The sequence below is a fragment of the Trachymyrmex cornetzi genome, unplaced genomic scaffold (genome assembly GCF_001594075.2).
Source record: "Trachymyrmex cornetzi isolate Tcor2-1 unplaced genomic scaffold, Tcor1.1 scaffold94, whole genome shotgun sequence".
Classification (NCBI taxonomy): domain Eukaryota; kingdom Metazoa; phylum Arthropoda; class Insecta; order Hymenoptera; family Formicidae; genus Trachymyrmex; species Trachymyrmex cornetzi.
The window spans coordinates 90,905-114,709 of NW_017300289.1; the positions used below are offsets into that span (position 1 = coordinate 90,905).

General features: G+C 32.1%; 2 protein-coding genes across 14 annotated transcripts in view; one reads left to right on the forward strand and one right to left on the reverse strand.

Moving 5' to 3' along the window:
- Positions 1 to 2,242: 2,242 nt before the first annotated feature.
- LOC108769754 (uncharacterized) lies at positions 2,243 to 6,734 on the forward strand. Of its 3 annotated transcripts, none has more exons than XM_018520939.1 (5): positions 2,243 to 2,652; positions 2,867 to 3,232; positions 3,422 to 3,550; positions 3,625 to 4,589; positions 4,752 to 6,734. In XM_018520939.1, exons 2-5 carry the CDS (start codon positions 2,893 to 2,895, stop codon positions 6,453 to 6,455), a joined length of 3,138 nt encoding a protein of 1,045 aa, XP_018376441.1. In that variant the 5' UTR covers positions 2,243 to 2,652; positions 2,867 to 2,892; the 3' UTR covers positions 6,456 to 6,734. The 3 variants fall into 3 exon arrangements, with proteins under 3 accessions (XP_018376441.1, XP_018376443.1, XP_018376442.1); XM_018520940.1 differs by having other exon boundaries at positions 2,638 to 2,652; positions 2,872 to 3,232; XM_018520941.1 differs by lacking the exon at positions 3,422 to 3,550.
- Positions 6,735 to 10,158: 3,424 nt separating this feature from the next.
- Positions 10,159 to 23,805, reverse strand: part of LOC108769747 (alaserpin) — a 42,022-nt gene continuing 28,375 nt past the window's right edge. For 3 of the 11 annotated variants that reach the window (XM_018520929.1, XM_018520928.1, XM_018520911.1), the window contains exon 8: positions 15,608 to 15,861. In XM_018520929.1, coding sequence (XP_018376431.1) covers positions 15,671 to 15,861 — 191 coding nt within the window. In that variant the 3' untranslated portion in view covers positions 15,608 to 15,670. Of the gene's footprint in view, positions 10,359 to 12,094; positions 12,300 to 13,230; positions 13,418 to 14,610; positions 14,805 to 15,607; positions 15,862 to 18,299; positions 18,502 to 19,374; positions 19,644 to 20,620; positions 20,826 to 23,805 lie in introns of those variants that run through there. The other 8 variants (XM_018520925.1, XM_018520919.1, XM_018520916.1 and 5 more) reach the window with 8 other exon arrangements.

Here is a 23,805-nt window from a genome sequence, read left to right on the forward strand (position 1 = left end):
TTGGTTCAATTTCTTATGCCTCATGTGTTATGCGTTATGCAAGAGTCTGTGCTCTTCGCTTTACGATGAATGTCGGACGTCGTATGACAGATGTCGTACATAGTGTTAATTCTACATTTCAAGTACGCTGGCGGCTGGGTTCATTCGGAGCGACCCCGAGCAGCTCCCGAGAGATTATAAAACGAACAATGCTAATTTTAATACCGGCCTAAGTCCGGTGAAGTCTGACGAAATCCGTTGAAATCATGAATTCCTCGAAGCATAATTAATGAAAATGAATTCTGGTAAAGTCCGGCAAAGTTCGGCAGTCCGGTAAATTCCGGTGAAGTCCAGTGAAGTCTTGAAATCCTAAGTCCAATTGTACACTTATTTTCTGAATGGTTATTTACTTCCTTGAAATTTGTTCATTTTTATAATTTTCACCTCATTTCAAGATATAATTGATTCAGAAGATGCGCTCTGTTGTTCATTGCAAGTACTGAAAATCTATAGTTCACGTTACGTATACTATAAATTTGCAATACTCACAGTGAGTACTAAAACCTAGTCTTATATAAGGTATATATAAAGCATCGGAAAATCAATCAATCAATCTTTTATTTTATGGAAAGGAAGTAGATAAAGGACTCTAAGTCCGGATCTACAATAAGTGATTTAAGCCTTAAGCCATAAGACATTGACCAATTACAGTCGAATTCTAGGAGAATAATTAACTATGATTCGTCCATTTCTTATAGCTTAAGGTTTAAAACTCTATTGCAGATCCGGGATAACTGGTTCAGCTTTGCAATTGTTATAAAATTCTTAATACAGTTTATTCTTGCTTTAGTTTTTCACTGAATTTTAATGTAAATAATTAATTATATTAATCTTACAATAGTTGCAAAGCTGCTTTTTCTGTTGAATACTACCAGTAATATAATGAAAAATATGAAGATTTGTCTCATATTCTTCCGAAGAAATATTTTTCAACATGTACATATTTTTTTAAATTACATTTTTATATTAATAATAATGTTATTTTATATATGGAGAAAAGTTCATGAAAATGAAAATTAATAGTAACCTTAATTAATTTAATTGATAATTAATTCAATTGAAAAGCAAAATTTGTAGATATACGTATAATTCATCGTTTCTGATCTAATCTTTTCTTGCATGAAAAATATATATATTCTTGTTAAAAAATAAAAAATAATTATTCTTTCTATTTAAAAAAGATTTTAAAAATTAATAATTCTATTATATTTAATACTTATATTTTTATATTTAATTTCATATTATTAACAAAATATATTAGTACAAAGTTAATTGAAGTTTAGGGTCCAAGTATTGTTCCAAATTAAAAATACAGAGATTGAATGATTCAATCTTATTAAAGAGGGGATCCATTGTAGGGGCTTCGCTTTTTGGTCGTTGGGGTCGGATCTATGAGGCGTGTAACGTAGTAGCACCTGTCGCACCACCTGTTACACCGCGTCATTACAACCGCGTTCCAACATTCCAGTCGAGCGCGGAGAAAACGATGAACGCGCGTGCGTATCGTGCGTACAGATTCACTTCGTATGTGACGTATGTATGTCTCACTCGCCGCCGCTTTCACTCACTCTCACTCCGCGTTCATGAACTCCATTCGGCATCCGAAACTACGCCACCGCGTAGTGCCGGATTTATTCTTATCACGGCCCCTGTCGCATAAATGTAACCCTGGAGTCGTATTTTGGAACAAGGTGAAAATTTCAAAAGTGAGCATATTTATACGGTTACCGTGTTGGTCAATAAAATTATAAATATTCTAACAAATTCGCTCACTTTTATAATTTTCATTTCGTTCAAAATACGAATTAAATTGACTCCTCTCTCTCTCTCTCTCTCTCTCTTTCTCTCTCTCTCTCTCTCCCTCCCCTCTCTTTTTGAAGTTTAATTTAAATGATTAAAGAATCCCCTTATAGAACTTAATTTATACCGACTTTAATTTTATTTTATTCTCGAAAAATAAATCATTTAGATACTTTGCTAATTACGTCAGATGATTTCCAAGCTGTGAAATTTATTGAATTACGTGAAGTAACAATGATTTGATTCCTAAAAAATGAAAAGGTCACTTATAGCAGACTAGTAACGGTGATTTACGAGTGGAATAGAACGATTCAGACTATTCTTTCAATTTTTTTTATAAACTGCACAACAGATAAAATTTGCATTATTCATTCTAGACTCACGTTGTGACACGTGGCGCATCATCTTGATATTTCGAGAATAAAGCAGAGTCACGAGAATCGGAAGAATCATGTAGAATTTCAGCTTTGTTCGACCTCGTAGAAAAGCCCCGACGTCATCGAGCCCGCGACTCCGCGCGAATAAATCCGCTCCTGGCTGCTTTCTGGTCGCGTTGCATTTCCTCCCACCATACGCAGCCCCCGCGTATTGGTCGCAGTCCCTTTAAAATTTGAATCTCTGTCGGTTACTGAGTCTTGTCGCAACTGTACTCTGTGCGGGTAGTGCAATTGTGTATCCGTCTTGATTTGGTTGGGCAATCGCGTCCGAGGCGAACCCAGTGAACCCGCGAATCCAGGACCATACCAGGACTGCGACGACGATCGGTGTAGGTGGGCAACCTGTTGATTCTCACGAGGATCGTCGTGGCGTGAGGTAAGTTCAAGGAACAACACAATATTCTTGAACCACCGGAAGGGAGATTCAAGGTCTTTTCGCGATTTTGGGGCGCGTTTAAAATCCTACCCGAATGCTCCTCAGGTATCACCTTATCGTTGTTTAACATTCAGCAAACAACAAGAATAAAATGATACCTGAATAACATTCAAGGATGGAAATTTGAACATAGCTCCGATTGATCTTATTACAGTGCAGATCAACATCCGGCTGCAAGCAATGTCGGAGACGAGCGGGGATAATGCCAAGTACAAGTGGACGTCCGAGAGCACCGCGCTGCTCGTCTTGGTGTGGTCCGACCGGCAGGTGCAGAAGCAGCTCGAATATGCTCCCCGGCCACAGGTGATCTGGGAGAGCGTGGCCCGCTACATGAAGAAGAAGGGCTACAATGTCGCGGGTAAGCAATGCCGGTCGCGTATGAAGCAAGTCCTGGTGTGCTATCGTGAGGCCAAGCGGGCAGGCACTCATGATTGCGTGGAACAGTACTATGAGACCGTCGACCGTGTACTGAAGGGCAAGCGTCTGGAGCATATCAACATCAATGGTGTGGACACCGTGGGTGAGTACAAGAGTTGCTGGTTGTAGAATAGTTTGATTTAAAACTCTAGAATATAACAAATATTTAATAACGTTTTTGGTCTAAAACAGGTTTATACCAACCTAGGTTGGATTAATGTCATTGTATGCTATTGGTACAGCATATAATGTGCATAGGGAATAAGTTAATATTACTTCTGATTGTTATTAGATTCGACTGTAAAGTCACCACCAAAGGATGTAAAGACTAACAAGAATCTACAGATGAGACTGAAAGTTCAGGAGCCTGTGCAATCTCTCTTTCGAACGAACGCTCTGTCTCCCACGTGGGCGATGGGATGTAAGGCATTTTGTTTTACCGTGGAGAATCTTGTCTATCTAATGTTAGATTTCATGATCTTTTTTTCTTTGCAGATGAAAATGAATATCCAGAGTCACCTGAATCCAACGAGACCATAATAGCTAAGCCATACAGAGTCTTTTCTCCTACGAGAGACGTTGCCATAAACACTGGCGAGCGTTTCACTCAGATTGGTAATCAAGCAGTACAGACAAACCCAATTGTGATAGAGAAACCGATACGAGAGGACTATCAGCAAAATTTACTGTCGCCTTTTTCATACGGAGAGGTTCCTTATCAAAACGCAGTGCAGAATGTACAGAATCAAATTATTCAGGAGAACATGCAGCAATATCAGAATATCCGGCAACAAAATTATACCGGATGGAATCAATTACCACAGCAAAACGTATTGGCGAACAATCGACTCGGTTTCCAGCAGAACGTGCGCAATCAGCCATACGTGCCGAATGGAATAATACAGAACAATGTGATACAGAATCCTAATGTAGAGAATATCGTGCGCCAGCAAAATCAGCTGCACCGAAGTGTACCATATGCAAATAATCAAGCGATGCCGCAGGAGCCGCGAAAGATTATTTATGGACAAAACATGACTACATATAGGCAATATCAAGATGCAGAACCGCGTCTTACTTGTATGACGAACGTTATTCCAAACGGATCGTCACCGGACTATTCTCCGGACGTTTCTCAGAACTTAAATGATGCTTTCTGCGAGTCGAAGAGCGATGATAAGACACATAACTTAAATGAGACATACAATCGACCTAATAATCCTATGGCGGATGCAACTGTTCTGACGAACAATGCGACTTGTAATGACGACACTTTGCTGCTGGAATTATTGTTGGATTCACCTACTCCATCAGAGAATTGTGGAAAATCGCGGGATAGTGCCGTAAATACAGATATCGAGCTAGCAATACCAAGCGTACCGTTTAGGAAAAAGAAAGCACAGAAATTAGAGCAGCTTGTACTCAATGCGATTAATTCTCAAAATGAAGTCGTTAATAAGGTAGTATATTGTATATACTTATACAATACGTATACGCTTATAATGTTCTTTTTATTAAACTTTATTATACTTGTTATTTTTTTTTCTTCTCTCTTACTTTTTATTTATATAACATTTTATATTTTTAAATAATGTAGCTTTTATGTTATTTCAATTTTTCAGATCTTGGCTGCGCAGAATGACATGGTGACGCGATTTCTCGACGTTGACAGAGACCGGCAAAACAGGCTCGAGAACAGGTTGGATGATTTGTTGAACGTTGTTCATGCTACGGTACTCAATAAGAACGAAACGCCTCCATCACCGCCACCGCCGATGCCGGAAACCGTGATCACTTCCTTACTTCCGCCACCGAAGCCCGGAATGATCCCACCTAAATTGGATCTGGTTCCTCCGAAACCTTGTCGCGTTCCTTGTACGATTCCAAATTCGAACATCGAGCTAATCAATCAGAATCCTATTCTGACTAGACCCGGCGTCGTGTCGCCAATCACTGTCAGCCCAGCAGGCAAGAAGCTCGGCACAATATGGACGAAATTGGGTCCAGTGTCCACATCGCCGTTCGTGAAGGCTCAGCAGCGACTTGGTTTTCAGCCTGTCTTCAACAACGACGCACGCACAAAATCGTCGGCAGAAAGACGCATTGCCAGAGAAATAGGCGGGCTGCGTATGGACATGCGAAGCTTGATCTATGAAACATCGAAGCTGTTGGAAACGGAGCGTGAACTCGAGGAGAAGATAGAAAACGCGCGGCTGGAACTGAACATGGGCCAGACTTTGACCGCGCGCAGAAAACTGTTCACGCAGCGGGAACCCACTCCCATCATGATACTAACTGCAGCTTTCTTGGATACCGAATGTCGCGTATATGAACAAGATCCGCCTTATCATGGCACCTGGAATTCGCGGAAGGGGATACTCAAATACGCGCGACGAGATAACCTGGTAGCCGGACAGGGTGAGAGCTACGAGCGTATGTGTCAATTAAACGCGGCAGTTCGACGTGATTATCTGGATTGCGAACCATGCGATTCATCGACTCCAGCAAAACCGTTCAACATTGGCGAGAATGTCAATAACGAAGCTGGGATGCAGAAACAAACCATTCAGCAACTCGCGCGGCTCGTGATGAACAGCGCGAGATGGCGACATTCTGCTCCGCCGAACCAGCAGCAGAATTTAGCCTGTCCTCCAATTCAAACGGTAAATAAAAACGTTCAGGACGTCGAGTACAATGTGACTTTCACTGCTCCAAAGGCAAACGCGCCTCCACCTCCTGATAAACCGCAACGATTTATGAAAGGTTACGACGTGCAGCAGAAACAAGGCAATCATACTGAAGCAGCTTCTGACGGTAAACCATTGGCAAATGATCTGCGTCAACCCAAGTTCCCGATGGGTTTTACCACTACTACGTTAATCGCCAACGATCAAAAGAGCGCCACTCTACCGAAGCAAAACGGCGGAGTATCTAAAGGATTGGGATTCGACAATCCGATGATCGATCGTAAGAACAATGTTCGCTTCATGGACGAGGCATTGGCTGAACTACAGAAAATATATATTGAGCGTCAGAATAGTGAAATGTCTGAAGCATTATTGCCTTTCGTCATAAGTAACGGTAATAGTGCGATAAGTCTGCAAAATCGTAATTTGATAGAGCGTTATGTGAACGACTTGATATCGAAAAAATCGACTAGAGACAAGGATACGGATTCAGATAATGATGAAGAATATCTTGACACTACCACTAGTATGAATCCAACTTGCGTGGTGCGTAGAGGCTCACTGACATCAAATGGCACAGCGTCGACAGAAACTGCTTTTTCGGCGAAACTTAAAGCTAATCACTGTAGAATTAGTTAAGCACAGGGTAAGACAGAAATAGAATCATATTTTTTATATTTTTTTTCACTTGCGCGATCAATTTTCTTTATACATAATTGCTCAATTGTGTGTATTAGGTTCCTCATCACTTGTTACTTCATGATACACTTATTGTTTTTCAATCAACATTATATTCTAATAAAAATAAAATAAATAATGGCCTTATGATAGTTCATCGCAGAGATGAAAATTTAAGTTAGCGATACAACGTTTAATCCTTAAATACTAGTAAGTAGAAAGCTACATATTAGCGATACTAATTACATCTTTTCTAAACTTAATATTGAATCCTTAGAAATCAAAAATTTTGATAATACACTCAGGTATTTTTCATTTTTTTTTATAAAGAGGAAGAAAGATACATAAAAATCAGTTGTTGAACTAATCGATTCAATACGTGTCTAAGTAGATCTTTTATTACTGTTTTTCTTTTCGCGAACTACAATCTTGTTTTTTTTCTGCTTTTTTGTTACCTTTCTTTAAAATTTCCTATTGCAAATATCTCACCTAACAGTGTCCATATTAAAATTATTTAATTTTGATTCTACTTTAGGCTTCATCTACAATAGTCGCACAGGCTGTGTTGCATGTCGCAAGTAGTAGCGTCGCAGGAAAAGTCGCATGTTGCAAGAGTGTCGCTAAATGAGCGTTTACAACAATCGCAAGAATTGTTTGCAAGCAATTCGACAACAAATTCTACCGTCAATCTTGCTGTGCTGTGATTGGCTGAACTCGTGCGACACGTTTGTCGCAGAAAGTTGAACTTGGCTTAACTCCGTACGATAAGAGCTCTTGCGATTGCAACAATCATGCGACTAGAAGCAACACTTCTGCCACATTCTCATACGACATGCGACACAGCCTGTGCGACTATTATAAACGAGACCTTTATTATTATCATGAATAGAAGACAGAAATATATCGTAAAATGAAGATTTTTTTGCTCCTAAGATTACTAAACAAATAATAGTATGTGTGATCAAGTATTTTATAAATTTTTTATTAGCAAATTAAAAACAAAAAAATAATGATATATATGTATAATGTAATTAATATCAGAATTTCAGTGTTTAAAAATTCAAGGGAACCCTTTATACTTTCATTAATTCTTGGATAGCTTCAATCAGTACATTAGTAGCACCAATTTAGTCAATTATACCGTTAATTTCCCTGTTTTACATATTCATTCTTCTTTGTTAAAAAAAAAAACAAAGCAGAAAATGAGATTAACTTGAGATGAGAAAAATGATAATAAAAAATTTGTTTAAACGCTCATTGAATCAATTAGATTCAACAACTAATTTTTAAGGTTACTTATTGATCCACCTACGTATAAAGTAGCATCTTCTCTCCGTGTTCAATTGTGTCGACATCTCACAAGTCTCATCGGTTTTTTCTCCTATCCTTTTATTTTTTTTATTAAATCTTATAAATCAAAGAATTATAATGCCTATGAGAGAGAGAGAGCTAATAAGGGAAAAATACAGAAGCATATCTTTGATTATTGTCGAACAAAATGTAATGCAGAAGTAATTACTTTTGTATGGACTATTGCGGATTTTTGTGTGTGGAACACCTACAATTTTATTAATACTTTGACATCTACTGAGATTAATTAAGATGTGTATTGAGGGAACATCACAAATTACGCTTTTTTATTCAAAGTATCAAATTCAGTCCTAAAGATCAAACTGATATTAACAAATATAATGTTTGTATCCAAAGTATTAAGGGAATAGCTTTACAAACAAACTGGAAAACGTTTTATTTAAATACCCGTTATATGAAATATGTCTCAAAACTCTTTGCTTAAACGAGACGATATATTTACTCAACAACACTCTGTCAGTACACTTTATGTTTCAATCATATACAAATGTACACATAATACTATGTTTGAATGCAGAGACATATCAGAGACATCAAAATTAACAGCTACGAATAATTTCGTTTCCGATACATCCAATTCATTCGTGACAATTGTAATAGATGGAATACGTCTTTGTATAAATAAATCATTAATATGTATGGCTCTCATAGGCATTATAATTCTTTGATTTATTTTTTGGAGCCTGTCAATTTTTTTTATTGTAAATTTTATAATCTACTATTTCTACTTATATTTGAATCGCAAATATTTAATTAATCTTCCTTCTTTTGATAATAAGATAATTGGATCTTATATAGTCTGTCTAAGCTTTGTAATTTTTTTTAATTTTTTGCGGAAAAAATTGAAAATTGATTATTAGATTCAAGAGAGGAAATATTTCTGAATATTAAAAACAATATGAGACTAATGGGACAAACATTTTCCTGAATCTTTTTTCCTCTTTCTTTTCAACATTACTTCATTTTATTTGATCTAATCTAAGAGCAAAATTATTTCATATAAGTCAATGCGAGTACTTAAGGATTAATATAGATCTTATTGAGAATTTGTATCTACATTGCTAATTTAGTTTGTTAACGATAAAATTTAGCGATTATGTTATTACCATATAGATTTTTGAGGAATAATACATTCCGTAAAAATATGTTATACTAATGATTTGAATTGAGCATACAGTGCAATGGTATCTGTTGAGACTTTTTATCTATACTCAGAAAAAAATGCTATTGATTCAATTGAAGTCTATATTACGGGTTGTTACTAACATAAGTGATTAATGTATATTTTTATTGACATAAAGGCATAAATTATTATTTCAATAATCAAGACCTTTATGTCATTAAAAATATACATGAATTAATCACTTATGTTAGTGACAGCCCGTAATATAGACTTTAATTGAATCAACAGCATTTTTTTCTCAGTGTATTGTTTTCGTATTATACAATGTTTATTACTTTTGTGTTATATAAGTAATCTATTCGTTCACTGTGCATAATAATATGCATAACGAGTAAATTCATCGATCAAGCAATTCCGTAAATATCGCGCAAAGAAGGGAATTTATTACTTACGTATATCGTTAGATAGAATTTTTATGAGAGCAATCTCGTGTTTTTATACCATGACCTGAATAAATTTATATATGTAATTTCATTATTCTTTGACATACATCGTAAAATTGTATGTAAGGGAAATAAAAATGTTCATCGTCTTCCATTCAGTGTGCCAAACTAATGATGTGCAAATTGAATTTCATTTATAAACAAATACCTTATTATTAATAAAGAATATGATCTATACTTATAACTGTTATTCTTTATAAACATTACATAAAAATTATCAAGAAATTCATCAAAGAGAAAAAACGATACGAAATATCTTTTTGGTATACGAAATAATTATGTGTGTGTGTGTGTGTGTGTGTGCGCGCGTGCGTGCGTGCGTGCGTGTGTGCGTGCGTGCGTGCGTTGCGTGTGTGTGTGTGCGCGCGTGCGTGCGTTCGGTGTGTGTGCGTGTGTGCGTGCGTGTGAGTGCGTGCGTGCGTGCGTGCATGCGTGTGTCTGTGTAAAAGTAATAACACAATGTTTAATTCAACGGCTTCGTTCAATAATGCCATATTTTACTATCTAAATTGTTTTATTTTTATTTATTAAATTTTTATTTTCTTACATAATATCAGTACAGTAATAATAATAATAACGAATATCATATATAAGCATATATAAGAATTTGTACAATCATATATTATATAAATACGTATCTTTTTTTTATTCAGAACTTGTTCTTTATTTTTTATTGCATTTACTTTGGTGAGGTATAGTTTAAATTTTGATATCTCTTCTAATAATGTGGATTAGTAACGAGTCCAGAGAAAAGTATTACGGCTTCTTCATTCAACGGCTTCGTCTTTTTTACAATAGAGTACACAAATGGATGGTCTGCTACGAATTGTTTGTTGAAACTCATAGAATAAGCCTGTATTACAAAACCTGCAACATAATTATTATAAAACATCGGAGGAACTTCATTGTCTATCTGCGAGACTCCTTCATTCATAGACGGAGTCGACATATCTCTCTTCTAGTGTTTAAATATTTAATATTATATATTAGATATTATAGATAATGTCTAATATATTTATTGTAAATAACTTCTTGCAATATTAATAATCTGAAAAGAACACATTCAATACTAAAATGAGATGATATATTTTAATACTTCATATGACAAGCACAATCATACGTATAAGGCATGTGTTAATTAAAACTTAAATGGAAGACAATGTAAGTTACAGAAAAGCCGAGAATTTTTCTGCGAGAAGTGCATGTCGAAAGTAATCGTATTCAGGGCCGATAACTTACCTCACCCGTAGGTGTGGAATTTTGACTGACGAAAGGAGAAGGAGAAGAACAAAATGATCTTTTTTATTTTTTATTTATTTTGTGCTCTTTGTTACCATCCCCTTTTTTACAATTGCTAATTGCGACGCTCTGTCTAATAATCGGTAAAGAATCATTTATATGGCCGTAATCGTATGCCGTAATTCGAGCATTTCTCTCTTACAATTGAATGAGAGGGGAACTCGAATGTGATTAATCAATTCTTACAGATAACAGCATACGACACACGGTTACAGTCAATATAAACGATTCCTAAAAGTTGAATCTCTGTTATGCGCGCAGTTGTACTGCCATCACAAATATCGATCGGCATTCGCGCACATTTTAAAAAGTTCATAGCACATTTTAAAAAGTTGATTTTTAATCCAATTTTTGGATTCCACACTAAGCTAAATTTTGGGTGTGAAGTGCACCCAATGATTCCACACTATAGTTGTCGAGCCTGATCATCGGTATTGATAATTAATATTAATCGTCGATCAATGATTTTGAAGTTTGTAAAAACTGCTTCATCCTTTCCTTCCGAGGATATATAAGACTTCACATATCAGAATCGTAATTCTGTTATTTGTACGTCTCATATCTTATACTGTTATTAACAGTGTGTCTACTTAAAGTAGTTTTTTTAGTCGTTTTACTTCTTCGACATCCCATGTACCAAGCTTCGCGCTTTTTATACACATTTTTGGTTCCTATGGAATGCGTAGTGTAAATTGCTCTCATGCTGCATGCTCTATTTCATATAAAATTAGTATACTTTCTGAAGAAAGTTAAACAAATAGGAAGTCTCTTTATATAAGGAAATTAAAGGATTACATAGAGGATTACATCCATGTAACACCCATGTAAAATTACTTTTGAAGCGATCGTTGCAATTGAATTCTTAGATTCGTAGACTCCCGACCTTTGAATTAAATGAATGTTTAGGAGAATATATTGAAAATGACAAGAGAATGAGCACAGTGATGATATCACGCGAAAGAGATTGCGAGAAAAATGATCAAACTTTAATTAATGATTATTCTTGATTTTTATATTTTTTAAAATGCGATATTTTCAAGATTACGTCGTTTATATTTTATACAAATTTCCGTTATTGCATTTTAAACCAATTAAAGAATGTGAATTTCAATCCTTTATTAATCTTTAATAAAATTTCGAAATATAAATTCGAAAAGCTTAATTATATCAAAAGTAAAACGATTATTACGAATTTCAATATAATTGTTTTGTATCAGGATGCAAGAAACGATTATAATCGTTATTATCGGTATTAATAATTATTAATGATCGTCGGATCGCCAACTAGCGCAATCATTAATAAGTTCATTGATTACTTTAGTAATTTAGATTATAATTTTATTTCTAAATCATCGAACTAATCTAATTTACTGACATATCCGGCGAACAGCATTACATAAGATTCCTCTTCCCGTTTTGAATTAATAATGCCATAGCAGAATGGATGATCAATATGAATCTCTTCAGTCGCCTGGTTGACAATAAGAGAATAATTCACCGACTCGACTTCTGAAACAAATCATTGATCTTCGTAAGGCTTCATTTTCGTTTTATTTTTTCGACATCCCATGTACCAAGTTTCGCACTTTTTATACACATTTTTGGTTCCTGTAAAGGAACGCATAGCATAAATTGGTCTCATGCTGCATGCTCTATTTCATAAAAAATTAGTATACTTTCTAAAGAAAGTTAAACAAATGGGAAGTTTCCCTATATAAGGAAATTAAAGGATTACATAGAGGATTACAGGATTTTTTTTATATTGAAATGTATGTGTGGCAATAAATCCGATAATTGAGTATAATATTTAATTTCGCTTGAGTTTTCATCTCTTTTATAGTTTTTTTACAGTACACTGAAAGAAAAGATTGGTTGCTGCAACAATTTAGATAGTAAAATATGGCATAGCATTTTTATATGGTTCCAACAACCAGTTTTTGGTTGTAGCAGCAAATTTTTAGTTGCGTTAGCCTATCCACAATGTCAATATATGATTTCGATAGGTTAACGCAACTAAAAATTTGCTGCTACAACCAAAAACTGGTTGCTGCAACCATATAAAAATGCTATGCCATATTTTACTATCTAAATTGTTGCAGCAACCAATCTTTTTTTTCAGTGTATCATTGTGTTAAAACAATGTGAATTGTTGTATAATTGTTTGCACGTTGTCTTAATAGATTCCTCTGAAATATTTGACAATTTTAAGCACATTTCTTGTTTGGAAGGAATATTCAGAAGTACTCTCCAAGGAAGTACTCTCAAAAACTCTCCAAAAAATTACCTATATATAAATATATCACATGTTTAAAAATAAAATCGGAGTAGTACAGCAGTTCGAGTCACATAGAAATTGCTGTTATTATTATTTATTACTCAGATATGAACATATCAAGTTCATACTTTCTTAACTATATTGTACCAAGTTTGATATTTAAAAAAAAAATACCGCTTCACATTTGTAAATTATTATACGATGGTTTCGATAATACGTCCAACAAACAGATTTACGATGTTATTACTTTCGGGGTTTAATTTGACGATGCTGTAGAGGAACGCATGATCCACTTTAAATTCCAGCGGAGGTATGAGACTGATAATGCCAGCTGTATATTCCATTATCACAGCTGAAACAATTGTTCATTTATGCTGTAAATCTTCCATTATCGATTTAGCTGTTGGAGCATCTCATATCAAGAAGTTTCGCTGTTTCACATGCAAAAAATACGTACTTATTGTTACACATATGAACTGCGTTGATTGATAACGATACGTCCCTTGATTGATAATGATACCGAGACATTGTGCGAGAGAGACTTATTACCATGGCATGAAATGCAATTATTTTGTAATTAATTCAATAAAGTTAATTTACTTTCGTTAAGAAAACTCTTGAATGTCTCTGAATATGAAAATAATGCACATTATTGATTCTTTTCCAGTTGCGAAATTATGTCGAAATTATGTCGGAATGTGCATCACAAATCGTCCGTAAATATTAGATAAACGACGCAATGTATATCAACTGATCATGTTGTTTACAATAAACTGCATTTGTCACGAAGCAATCTTTCGCCTACTCAAATTTCAGGCTGGACGTATTGTCCAAAGAAAAGAAAGATTTTATCAAAGGTATTTTTTCCCGCATTTGCAACATATTTGATACTATATACGCAAATGAGCGATCTATCAAAAAGTCATCGGTCCATATTTGTGTGCATAATCGTTAATGAGTGACAACCAAAACAAATGTAATATCTGCTGGTGATTTTTTTATATTGTTAATCATATCACGATTTTAGTTACAAAATAATTTTTTTCGCAAATATTTTCGTTTACATGCTGCGTAGCATTGATTTTCAATTTTAAAATAGTAGCAATTCGTAATTAATATAAATGTTTTTTAGATATGTTTCTTCACTTTGCTCAATGCGATGCGAATGTTTATTGCCATTATATCTTTCCTTCGACTATAGATCTTTTAATAATTAAATATTAATGATGATAATTGTGTGGTTGGTTTAACATTGGATTAATTAATTTAAAGTTCGATCGTTCTTGTTCATTTTTTAATAAAAATTTAACTATATATGTGTATATATATACATATATACATATATATATATATATTTATAAACTTATGAAACTAAGCTAGACAAATTCAGATGTGTTGCAGTCGAGTTCAAATATTTTTTGTGAAAAATTTTGTTACTGAAATCATTAGAGAAAATTATCGAAACAAAATACTCATAGAAATATTTGAACACTGATTAATTTAACAATAATGATATAATAAAAATCATTGGATATATTTGGAAGATATACATTATTATTATTACATATATATGTATTATTGCGGATTGAGAACATATCCCCTAAAGAGCGGTAAGAAACTAGGCTCTCCCTCGGAACCAACTTTAACGTTATTAACGGATTTAACGATATTATAGCAAAATGGACGATCAATCATGAAATCTTGACTTTCTTGAATAATTTTGTACATCAAATTCATTCCTGGAACATATTATAGGATTTATGTAGAAATTACACACGACAAAAACAGATTCTTATTGAATTTCGTTTACTGCATTTGCGAAAATAAAATATACACAAAACAATTAAAAAGAATACGTACTTTCCAAATACAAACAATAAAAGTCGGGACAAAAAAAGACTAAAAGATACAAATATTGAGAAAAGAAAAATCTTAAAAAAGATAGAAAACACAAAAGCGAAATAAACATTTTAATACAAAGAAAAATTCCTATATATGAAACGAGGCTTAATATTTAAGTTAATTTAGTTGCAAAATATAATTTATCCAAGAAATAAATCTGTCTTGAATTTTCTCATTGTTGATCTTAATTATGCGCAAAGAGATATTAACGAATGTTAGATATTTGTTATAGTTATAATAAATAAAAAAGTAACATTTTTGAAACTGCGTTTAATATTTTCCACTTGCAATGCAAAAACAGTATTTTTTTCTTTAATATTAATCTTCAATCTGTACAAGGAATTAATTCAAATGAATAGCGAGAAAATTAAAATAATAAAATAATAAAATTCTGTTTTTTTTTAACGCGCGTAATACGTAAGATTTTATAATTTATTCAAATATAAGAGAAACGTCCATCATATTTATTTGATGGACCATTATATTAATAATTTATATTTATATTTATTTTTGATGGTCCATTATATTAATAATTTTATTTCCAACTTTATTCCTCATATACATAATTATCTAAATATATATCTGCATATTTTATATATGCACAACTGTACGTATAGATATTTAATTTATATTTACGTCGTTAGTAATCCTTTTATTTTTCATTTCAATTAGTTCCTATTTCTATACGTTACTAAGTAATTTATTAAGCAAAAGTAAAGCGCTTCGTTTGGATGACGGGCATGAAAATTCGTCCAGTGAATAAAATCAATGGATTCGAGTTATCGATTTTATCGCCACGCTGCGCTGCTACGATAACATATAAAAATGGGCGATTAACCGAAAACTCTTCAGATCTTCGAGGTGAGATTTTCATTCTTTTCAAGACTCCTGCAACTATCATATATACTTATTTATATTTTTATTTATCGTACATATATTATGAATGCAACCATAAATATAGTGCATATCTTATAAATCCAAAGTCTTTATTTAAATTTAATTTTTATTTATTCTATAATATTATACGAAATGTATATATTGTAGAAAGAATAATAAAATAAATTAAGTAAAAAATTGTACGTATGCATAAAAAACTGAATATATAAATTAATAATGTCGAACTCAGAGCAGTGTTAAGTACATATAGTATAATGAAGAAAGAAAAGAATATTGTTAATCTATCTTTAAAGAGATATTGTGCTCGCAGTATAGAATTAATCACATATGTATTTTCTAAATTCTTTCAAGTGAACCTCACTCCAAAGAATTTAGAGAGTACACATACATAGAAGCGTACACATATACATAGTACACATACATAGATTTACATTAAGTTTCGTATTTATCATACGAAGATCCAACAGGAATAATATAACAACGATATGTATATGTCTTTTTAGTGCATGTAAGACACGTATGAATTATTACACGCAATAATCTACATATAACCACTGATCAGATATATTAATAAATATTATAATTTTAATGCCAGGATTAGTCGACATAATAACTTTCTTATTGTAAGTCAGTTATATCTCAGATGCAATAACGATTCCGGAAAATAGTCAATATTCGTCGTCTTTTATGTTTTCGGGTTTGATAGACTACGATTAAGTAATAAAATGGATGATCAATAGAGTATTCGTCAGAATATGGTCGTATTCTTCTGAAGAAAACATCACCAATATCATACTTGAAAGAAAAGTATGATGCTAATGGAGGCGAGAATTCGCTGATGCGACTCCTTTTTGCATTATTAAACAACAAATAAAATTGTTCGTATAATCATTCTCGTAACTATAATAATATAATAAAAAACAAAGAGAGATAAACATGCGTCAAGATGAAGAACTAAGATAATAAATGCGTTTCAGTCAAAACTTTTAGACATTTAATTTGCACTTCAATACAGAAAGATGCGCGTTGCTAAAATATTCAATTGCTAAAATGTTCACTTCGTAAACATTCATTAGGAAAGCAAACGAGTACGATTAAAAACAAATTTCAATCATAATTTATGTATATTCAAGATCCAGATTATTGGATGTAAAAAATATTAATGACATGCAATGTACACATCGCATGTCATATACATACGAATTACTTTTTATTACATAAAGATATATGTATATGTGTAATGCACACATGTATAAACTGTTCCTGCATTATTCACAGACTTCATGAATTTTATTACTTCTATTAAAATTGAATTCATATAATCGACATTGGGAAGAGAACATGAATCTGCTTTCCTGTAAGATCACCCTATTAATAATATGTGCCTTCCAACAAGCGACACAAATGACACGGTGTGACACAATGGATCTTTACATTCTTGTTGTTTGCCAATGTTAAACAAAGATGACATGATCATTATATCACACTGTGTTGCTTGTTGGAAGGCACACAATAGCTACCAAAGAAATATAAGCATAAATACATATTTTTAACAGAAAGAATACACTGAAAAAAATACTATATTTAATACATATTTGTTTGAATAGCCCTAAGTAAATATTTACTAAATGTAAACATATATTTATTTATTATAAGTAAATGTTTACTTAGTACTATTCATATTATAGAAATATGTATTAAAAAATTTAATAAATTTTTTCCAATATAGTGAAACAGACCCCACTAAGCTGCAAATTATATATTGTGTGTGTATTATTTTATTAAATCACGCTCTGTATTAATGTTTATACGTATATTTGCGTACGTAGAGTCATCATACCGGATTTATATTAATTAATAATTAGGTCTGATTATATATCCGGAAAACAATGGTACTATGTTATTTCCTGTTCGCGTATCGATAGATTTGATGACAATAAAATGGTCGACCAAAAATGCGGTGTCTGCATTAATAAAATATTCCCAGAATAACGAGTCCGTAATTCTGAAATATATTAATTATGTAATAATAGTGTGTAAATCTATCAGAGAATTTTTATTACGAATCTTCATACAGTTGTATAGCTGTAACATCACAACAGATAATAGAAGCAATATTGTAGTAATAAGTGTAATTTTTTGTTTATAATATCGAAAGCTTGCACATTGAATTCATTAAATACATTTTGATTTGTTGCTGATTTACAAGCAAAAAATGTAAGAAATTCGCTTCGTATCGAAAACGTAATAATTAACATTGACTATCGTAATATTAATTGTTGCTACGAAATACAAAAAGTGCAACTGTACGAAATACAGAATGTGCACAGTACATTGGAGTATATTCCTAAACCGGACAAAGTAAACAACTCGCTTCAATGAGCGCAAATTTGCGAGCAGTAGGTATACAGCGACCAGTATACGAATATATAGATATCGATATTTAAACTAAAAGTGGAAGGACGAATGAACGATCATCAACCAATTTGCATTATGGATTATGAACGAATCCGTTATATAATGGGATGACACTGATGTCTCTGGATTTTCTGTCTATCTTGACGATATGATACATGAATGGACGATCGATTGAGAATTTTTCCAGAATTATTGAGATTTTGTCCACGACGACGATCGCTGAAACACACGATTGATTTATCACATGCGACCCATTCACTCATCCACTCGTATCGTGAAATCGTAGAACAGATACACAACATGCAATGCTACGTAAATTTGTTACCGTGCAAGAGGAAATATAGAGTTTTTGGTCGCAGAATAGAAAGTAAGAAAATTAGGAAAGAATAAAATAGAAACGTTACGATGCGCAGAAATATCAAGACGTGGCGATCAGACAAGATATTATTGTGAAGCATACAAAAACATTTTTGTCATATCTATTTTTATTTATAACATGTAAATTAAAATACTTTACTTTACACAGTAACACCTCTTTTTCTTACGTAAAATTATCGTAAACAATGGAATGTCCACTTTGTTATGTTCTTTTTTTACATCTGTCTTAAGTTATGCGAAAAGTTGTCGATACTTTCTCACAAATAGCAAAATAATATGTATATTTGTCATACGACAAACCTAAATGAAAAACAAGATAAAATTTAATGAACTGTAAATGTATACATGTATATATAGATGGTTTTTAAATTAATTTCTTTCAAAGGTGTTACAAAAATATATAAATCTGAAAAAATGAAATAACAAGCATCTATTTCATAGTTAAATATTAATAGCATTACTAATAATTAATAGGACTTTTATTACTTACTATTTAAACAACATTACTATTCAAATAACAAATCATATGTCAACATTAAAAAGTGAGAAACTGTGAAGATTATTTCTGATATTACTAAAAATAATTCTACATTCTTTTACACAAATTCTCTTGCATCATTTGTAATTAAATTAAATTAAAATTCAAAGATTTAAGAATCAACAATATTAAGCAAAAAACAAATATAGATCAATTGAGCTGTAATTAATTGATTTTAGCAAAAAACACCAAAAATGATTTAACGTAAAATGTTACTTTCTCAAGATGTAAACGATCATAAGTCAAGCATATATTAATATGCACGACGTTTCATTTACTGCAACTGACTAGTAAGTCGGTACAGTAACTATCCCGGTGAACAGCGACACAGCGTCACCGTTTCCACTCTCCTGATCCTGAAGAATCTTGACAATATTATAAATAAATGGATGATCAATTTCCACCTCGATCGGCAACGTCAGACATCGCATTTCGAACTCCAATTCTGGAACAGATTATCGGATTGTTCGTGCGAACCGCGATGTAATAATGATCGTGATTAATCCTTATTCGCTTCGTAGAAGCGATTCGTGACGGCACAGCAAAGACATCATGCGTCTTGTTAAATTATTATGTGACGAAAAATGTGATGCCTAACCTACAGTGTGCATTACCGTGCGCATCGTGATAATTCTGGATTCGGATCTAATAATATTCTGTTGATATTTTTTCAAGAGAAGAGAAAAGCAACTACATTTTGTGTCAATTTCGTGGAGAAATCTAGATGTCCAAAACAATTCTTTTTTTGTATTTATGTACAATTCTTTTTCAATATACAAACGCCACAAGCATAACAGTGAACAAATTAAGTCCAAAAAATTAAATAAAAAATGCAATTAAAATAAAAATATAATTATCTCTTAAATTAAAAGAAAAATTCATTCATAATAAAATCTATGGTTGAAAAGTAGTTTTAATAAATACACTCATTCTATTTTACCGAGATTGAATATAATATTTAAAAAACTACCTATCTTTTTAAATATTAATTTTAGAAAAGCACCTTACGTAACGCACACTTTCCAAAAGCGAACGTAAACCATCGTATAGATGATGTAACGAAAAACATTAGAATGAGATTAAAAAATTATGATATTTCAAGTGTTTAACATTTTATTAGTAAATTCTTAAAAAAATTAAAGATTCAGCAATATAATAAAAAAACACATAGAAAGAAAAAAATCAATGATTGATCTAGTGCAGGCGAAATGAATCAACGCTGGTTAAATGAAATTAAAAAAAGAAATTATTCACTCCCAACGCTGTTATCTGTTACATATGAGAAGCTGATCACATAAGTTATACGTGTTATATAATTTTTCATCTCCAAGATAAGCGTCAATTTGTATAATGAATGAAATTTTTTTTCTCTTTTTCTCGATACAACGCGATCTAAGAGAGTTGTATTGAATTATGTATTAAGCTGTACTGTATTTATTATCGTGTTGAATTATATTGTATTACAGTATTGATTACGGGAAATATTAAAAACTCGTTGAAGGTTCAACGACGAATCCGACAAACATCGGAGCTACGTTGTGTTTAATGGTGCAGTAGAAGGGTCTGTCCGCATTGAAGATTAACGGTTCGAGCAGAGGAGCTGGTCTTCCGAGTAAGAATATTACACCTATAAAAAATCATATAACCAGGTCATACGGACGTGTTAACTTACAAACATTTCCGTGCACTATTTGCATAATCTTCATTGAAGCGATTTTATTAGAGTATTATTAACATGACCGAGTATCTTCCTCGTCATAGAACTTTCAAGCAACAGAAAGTTGGAAGATTGTCACAAAGTATTCTGTTTCGTTACGTTGCATATTGGAAATATCGCGGAAGAGAAACTTTATTGATTTAGAAGGTGTACATAGTACTAGAAAATTAGAGAGAGAGCTACACGACGATATTTTTGTTCATTTTAAACATCTGTTGTTTGATCCGTATGTGCACGTTGTGTATGTTATATAAAATTGTGTAATAAATAAAAAAGTGAAATTAAGTCGCTACACTTTTTTGCAGTAATTCAATTTCATTATTTTGGTTTATTAAAATTACTTTATTTTTTAGGATATATATGAAAAGTTGGGAAAAAATATATAAATTAATATTTATTATTATTATATATATCCAATCAAAATAAAGATTTATTCTTTAAATTAACGTTAGATTTGACAATTTTTTAAAAATAGAATAATCAATAACTCGCAAATGTTAATACGTATTCGGTGATCGAATTAACTCTTATTTTAATTTAAGATAATAAAAATTCATTAAAATTTAGATACACATAGAAAATGTGCATGATCGAAAAAAGAAACAAGAAAGATAGAAAATCTTAAATAAACATTTTTAAGATTTAAGAAACGACGAAGTTTTTCTTTACAGTTTTTCTAATTTAATTTAGGGAGATTAGCGCATTTCAGACTGATTGTGTTGAAAGTCCGAAAGTTATCGGCGCGCAATCATGTATGAAATAAATTGATTCAATAAAGAATGTATATTGTATTCGAAGTATCTAACTTTGACCGTGATGGCGTTCTCTATCGTATTTGATGTATCTTAAATAAATATTTCATCTATTGAATATAGACGCATTGTCTCAAAATGAATAGGCTAGCAAAAACTGTACCAATCGGTATATTAAATCCTATATATACAGGGTGTAAAAAAATTAGACCGATAAATTGTGAGGGTAAACAGGAAACATAAAAACAAACATATTTTGTTAATAATGTTTTCCTCTACGACGCTTCGTTTTAATACTACAGGGTACAAAATAGGAATTTTATGATTTTAACAAAAAACAAACATATAAGTGGAATAATTAAATTTATTTCAATTACACATATATATTTTAATCTTCAAAAAACAATGAACAAAAGAACAGAACAAAAATGGCAAATGATTAACTCAATTTATAATAAATGTTCAAAAATTCCTCCATTTGCTTTAACACAAAGATGACATCATCGAAACATTGATTGTCTCACACGCTCGAAGACTGCAGGAATATTCTGAACCTGATATGCTGCAGCAGTAATTCGGGCTACCAATTCTGCTTCTGTTTCAATAGGTGTCTCATAAATGAGTTTTCATATGCCCCCATAAATAAAAGTCAAGCGAAGATAAACAAGTAACATGAATATATGGAATGTTCTTCATGAACAATTATTACATCCATTTCATCGATACCGTGTACAAAGTTTAAAATTTGAAGACGTACCACTTGACACAAAAAGGCAAATGTGGTTCCAACACGATGGAGCATGTTTCGACGATGTCATCTTAGTGTTGAAGCAAATGGAGGAATTTTTAAACATTTATTATAAATTGAGCTAATCATTTGCCATTTTTGTTCCGTTCCTTTGTTCATTATTTTTTTTTAAGATTAAAATATATGTATATGTTTAATTAAAATAAATTTAATTATTCCACTTATATGTTTGTTTTTTGTTAAAATCATAAAATTCCTATTTTGTACCCTGTAGTATTAAAACGAAGCGTCGTAGAGGAAAACATTATTAACAAAATATGTTTGTTTTTATGTTTCCTGTTTACCCTCACAATTTGTCGGTCTAATTTTTTTACACCCTGTATATATATATATATACTTAATTATAAAAAATATATCAAATAAAGAATAATCCAGCAAGTTATCTCAATTTTGCGCAGCCCATTCATCGATTTGTGTTAAATATTGTTTAAAACTATAAAATAAACCAGATGTAGCATAATATAAATATAAATAAATAAAAATCGGATAACATCAAAATAGATGATTTCTTGGGTATAAACAACTTTTTAGATAAATTTAATGTTACAAATTCAATGTAAAAAAAAAGTATCGGATATAAGTCGTATTGAGTATGTCAATATTGATTTTGATATTGAGTATAATAGTAAATATTTGTTTTAATTTTAAGAATTGCCTTACAACTATAAAGTCATTACTGAATTCCCAATTTAAGCTATGTCTATTAAATCGTAATGTTAAATTTAAACTTTTTCAAGTGGCCAAATTTCATCTAATTATTAAAATTCGCTTCATATTATGGTGTCCGTTCATAAAGGTATTAATGATAATAAGTAAGTAGATTTAGCAATTTGAAAATCATTTAAGTTATTGCATCCTAATAAAACCGATCGTTCGACGTTCAGAATTACGATAAAAGAAGTTTTGTTATATATCAAATCGATTAAAAAAAGACATGTTTTCATTCTAGAAAACATCTCTGTCAATAATGGTAACTAAACGATTTTCTTCATTGCAAGCCTCGTATGTGCTATGTATATGTATGCGAGTGTAAAAGTAAACTCGCGTTTGCACGTATTTTAAATAAAAAACAATACTAAGACGTAATTTAATTGTGCCAACTCTGCTTAATTGTCCAATATTTATCACTCAAAAAAATGATCTTGCAGTTATAGCGAAAATTATCTAAGTACGAAAAATAGCTAAAATAGATAAATTTCTAGCAAGTACTGCGATGTTGGATATGTATTGCACGTAATAGATGACAGAGACAGAATTTAGATTTGTGCTATAAATTCTATGGGTATGATACATAATTTTTTATCAAATACAAAAACAGCTATAATTCTAG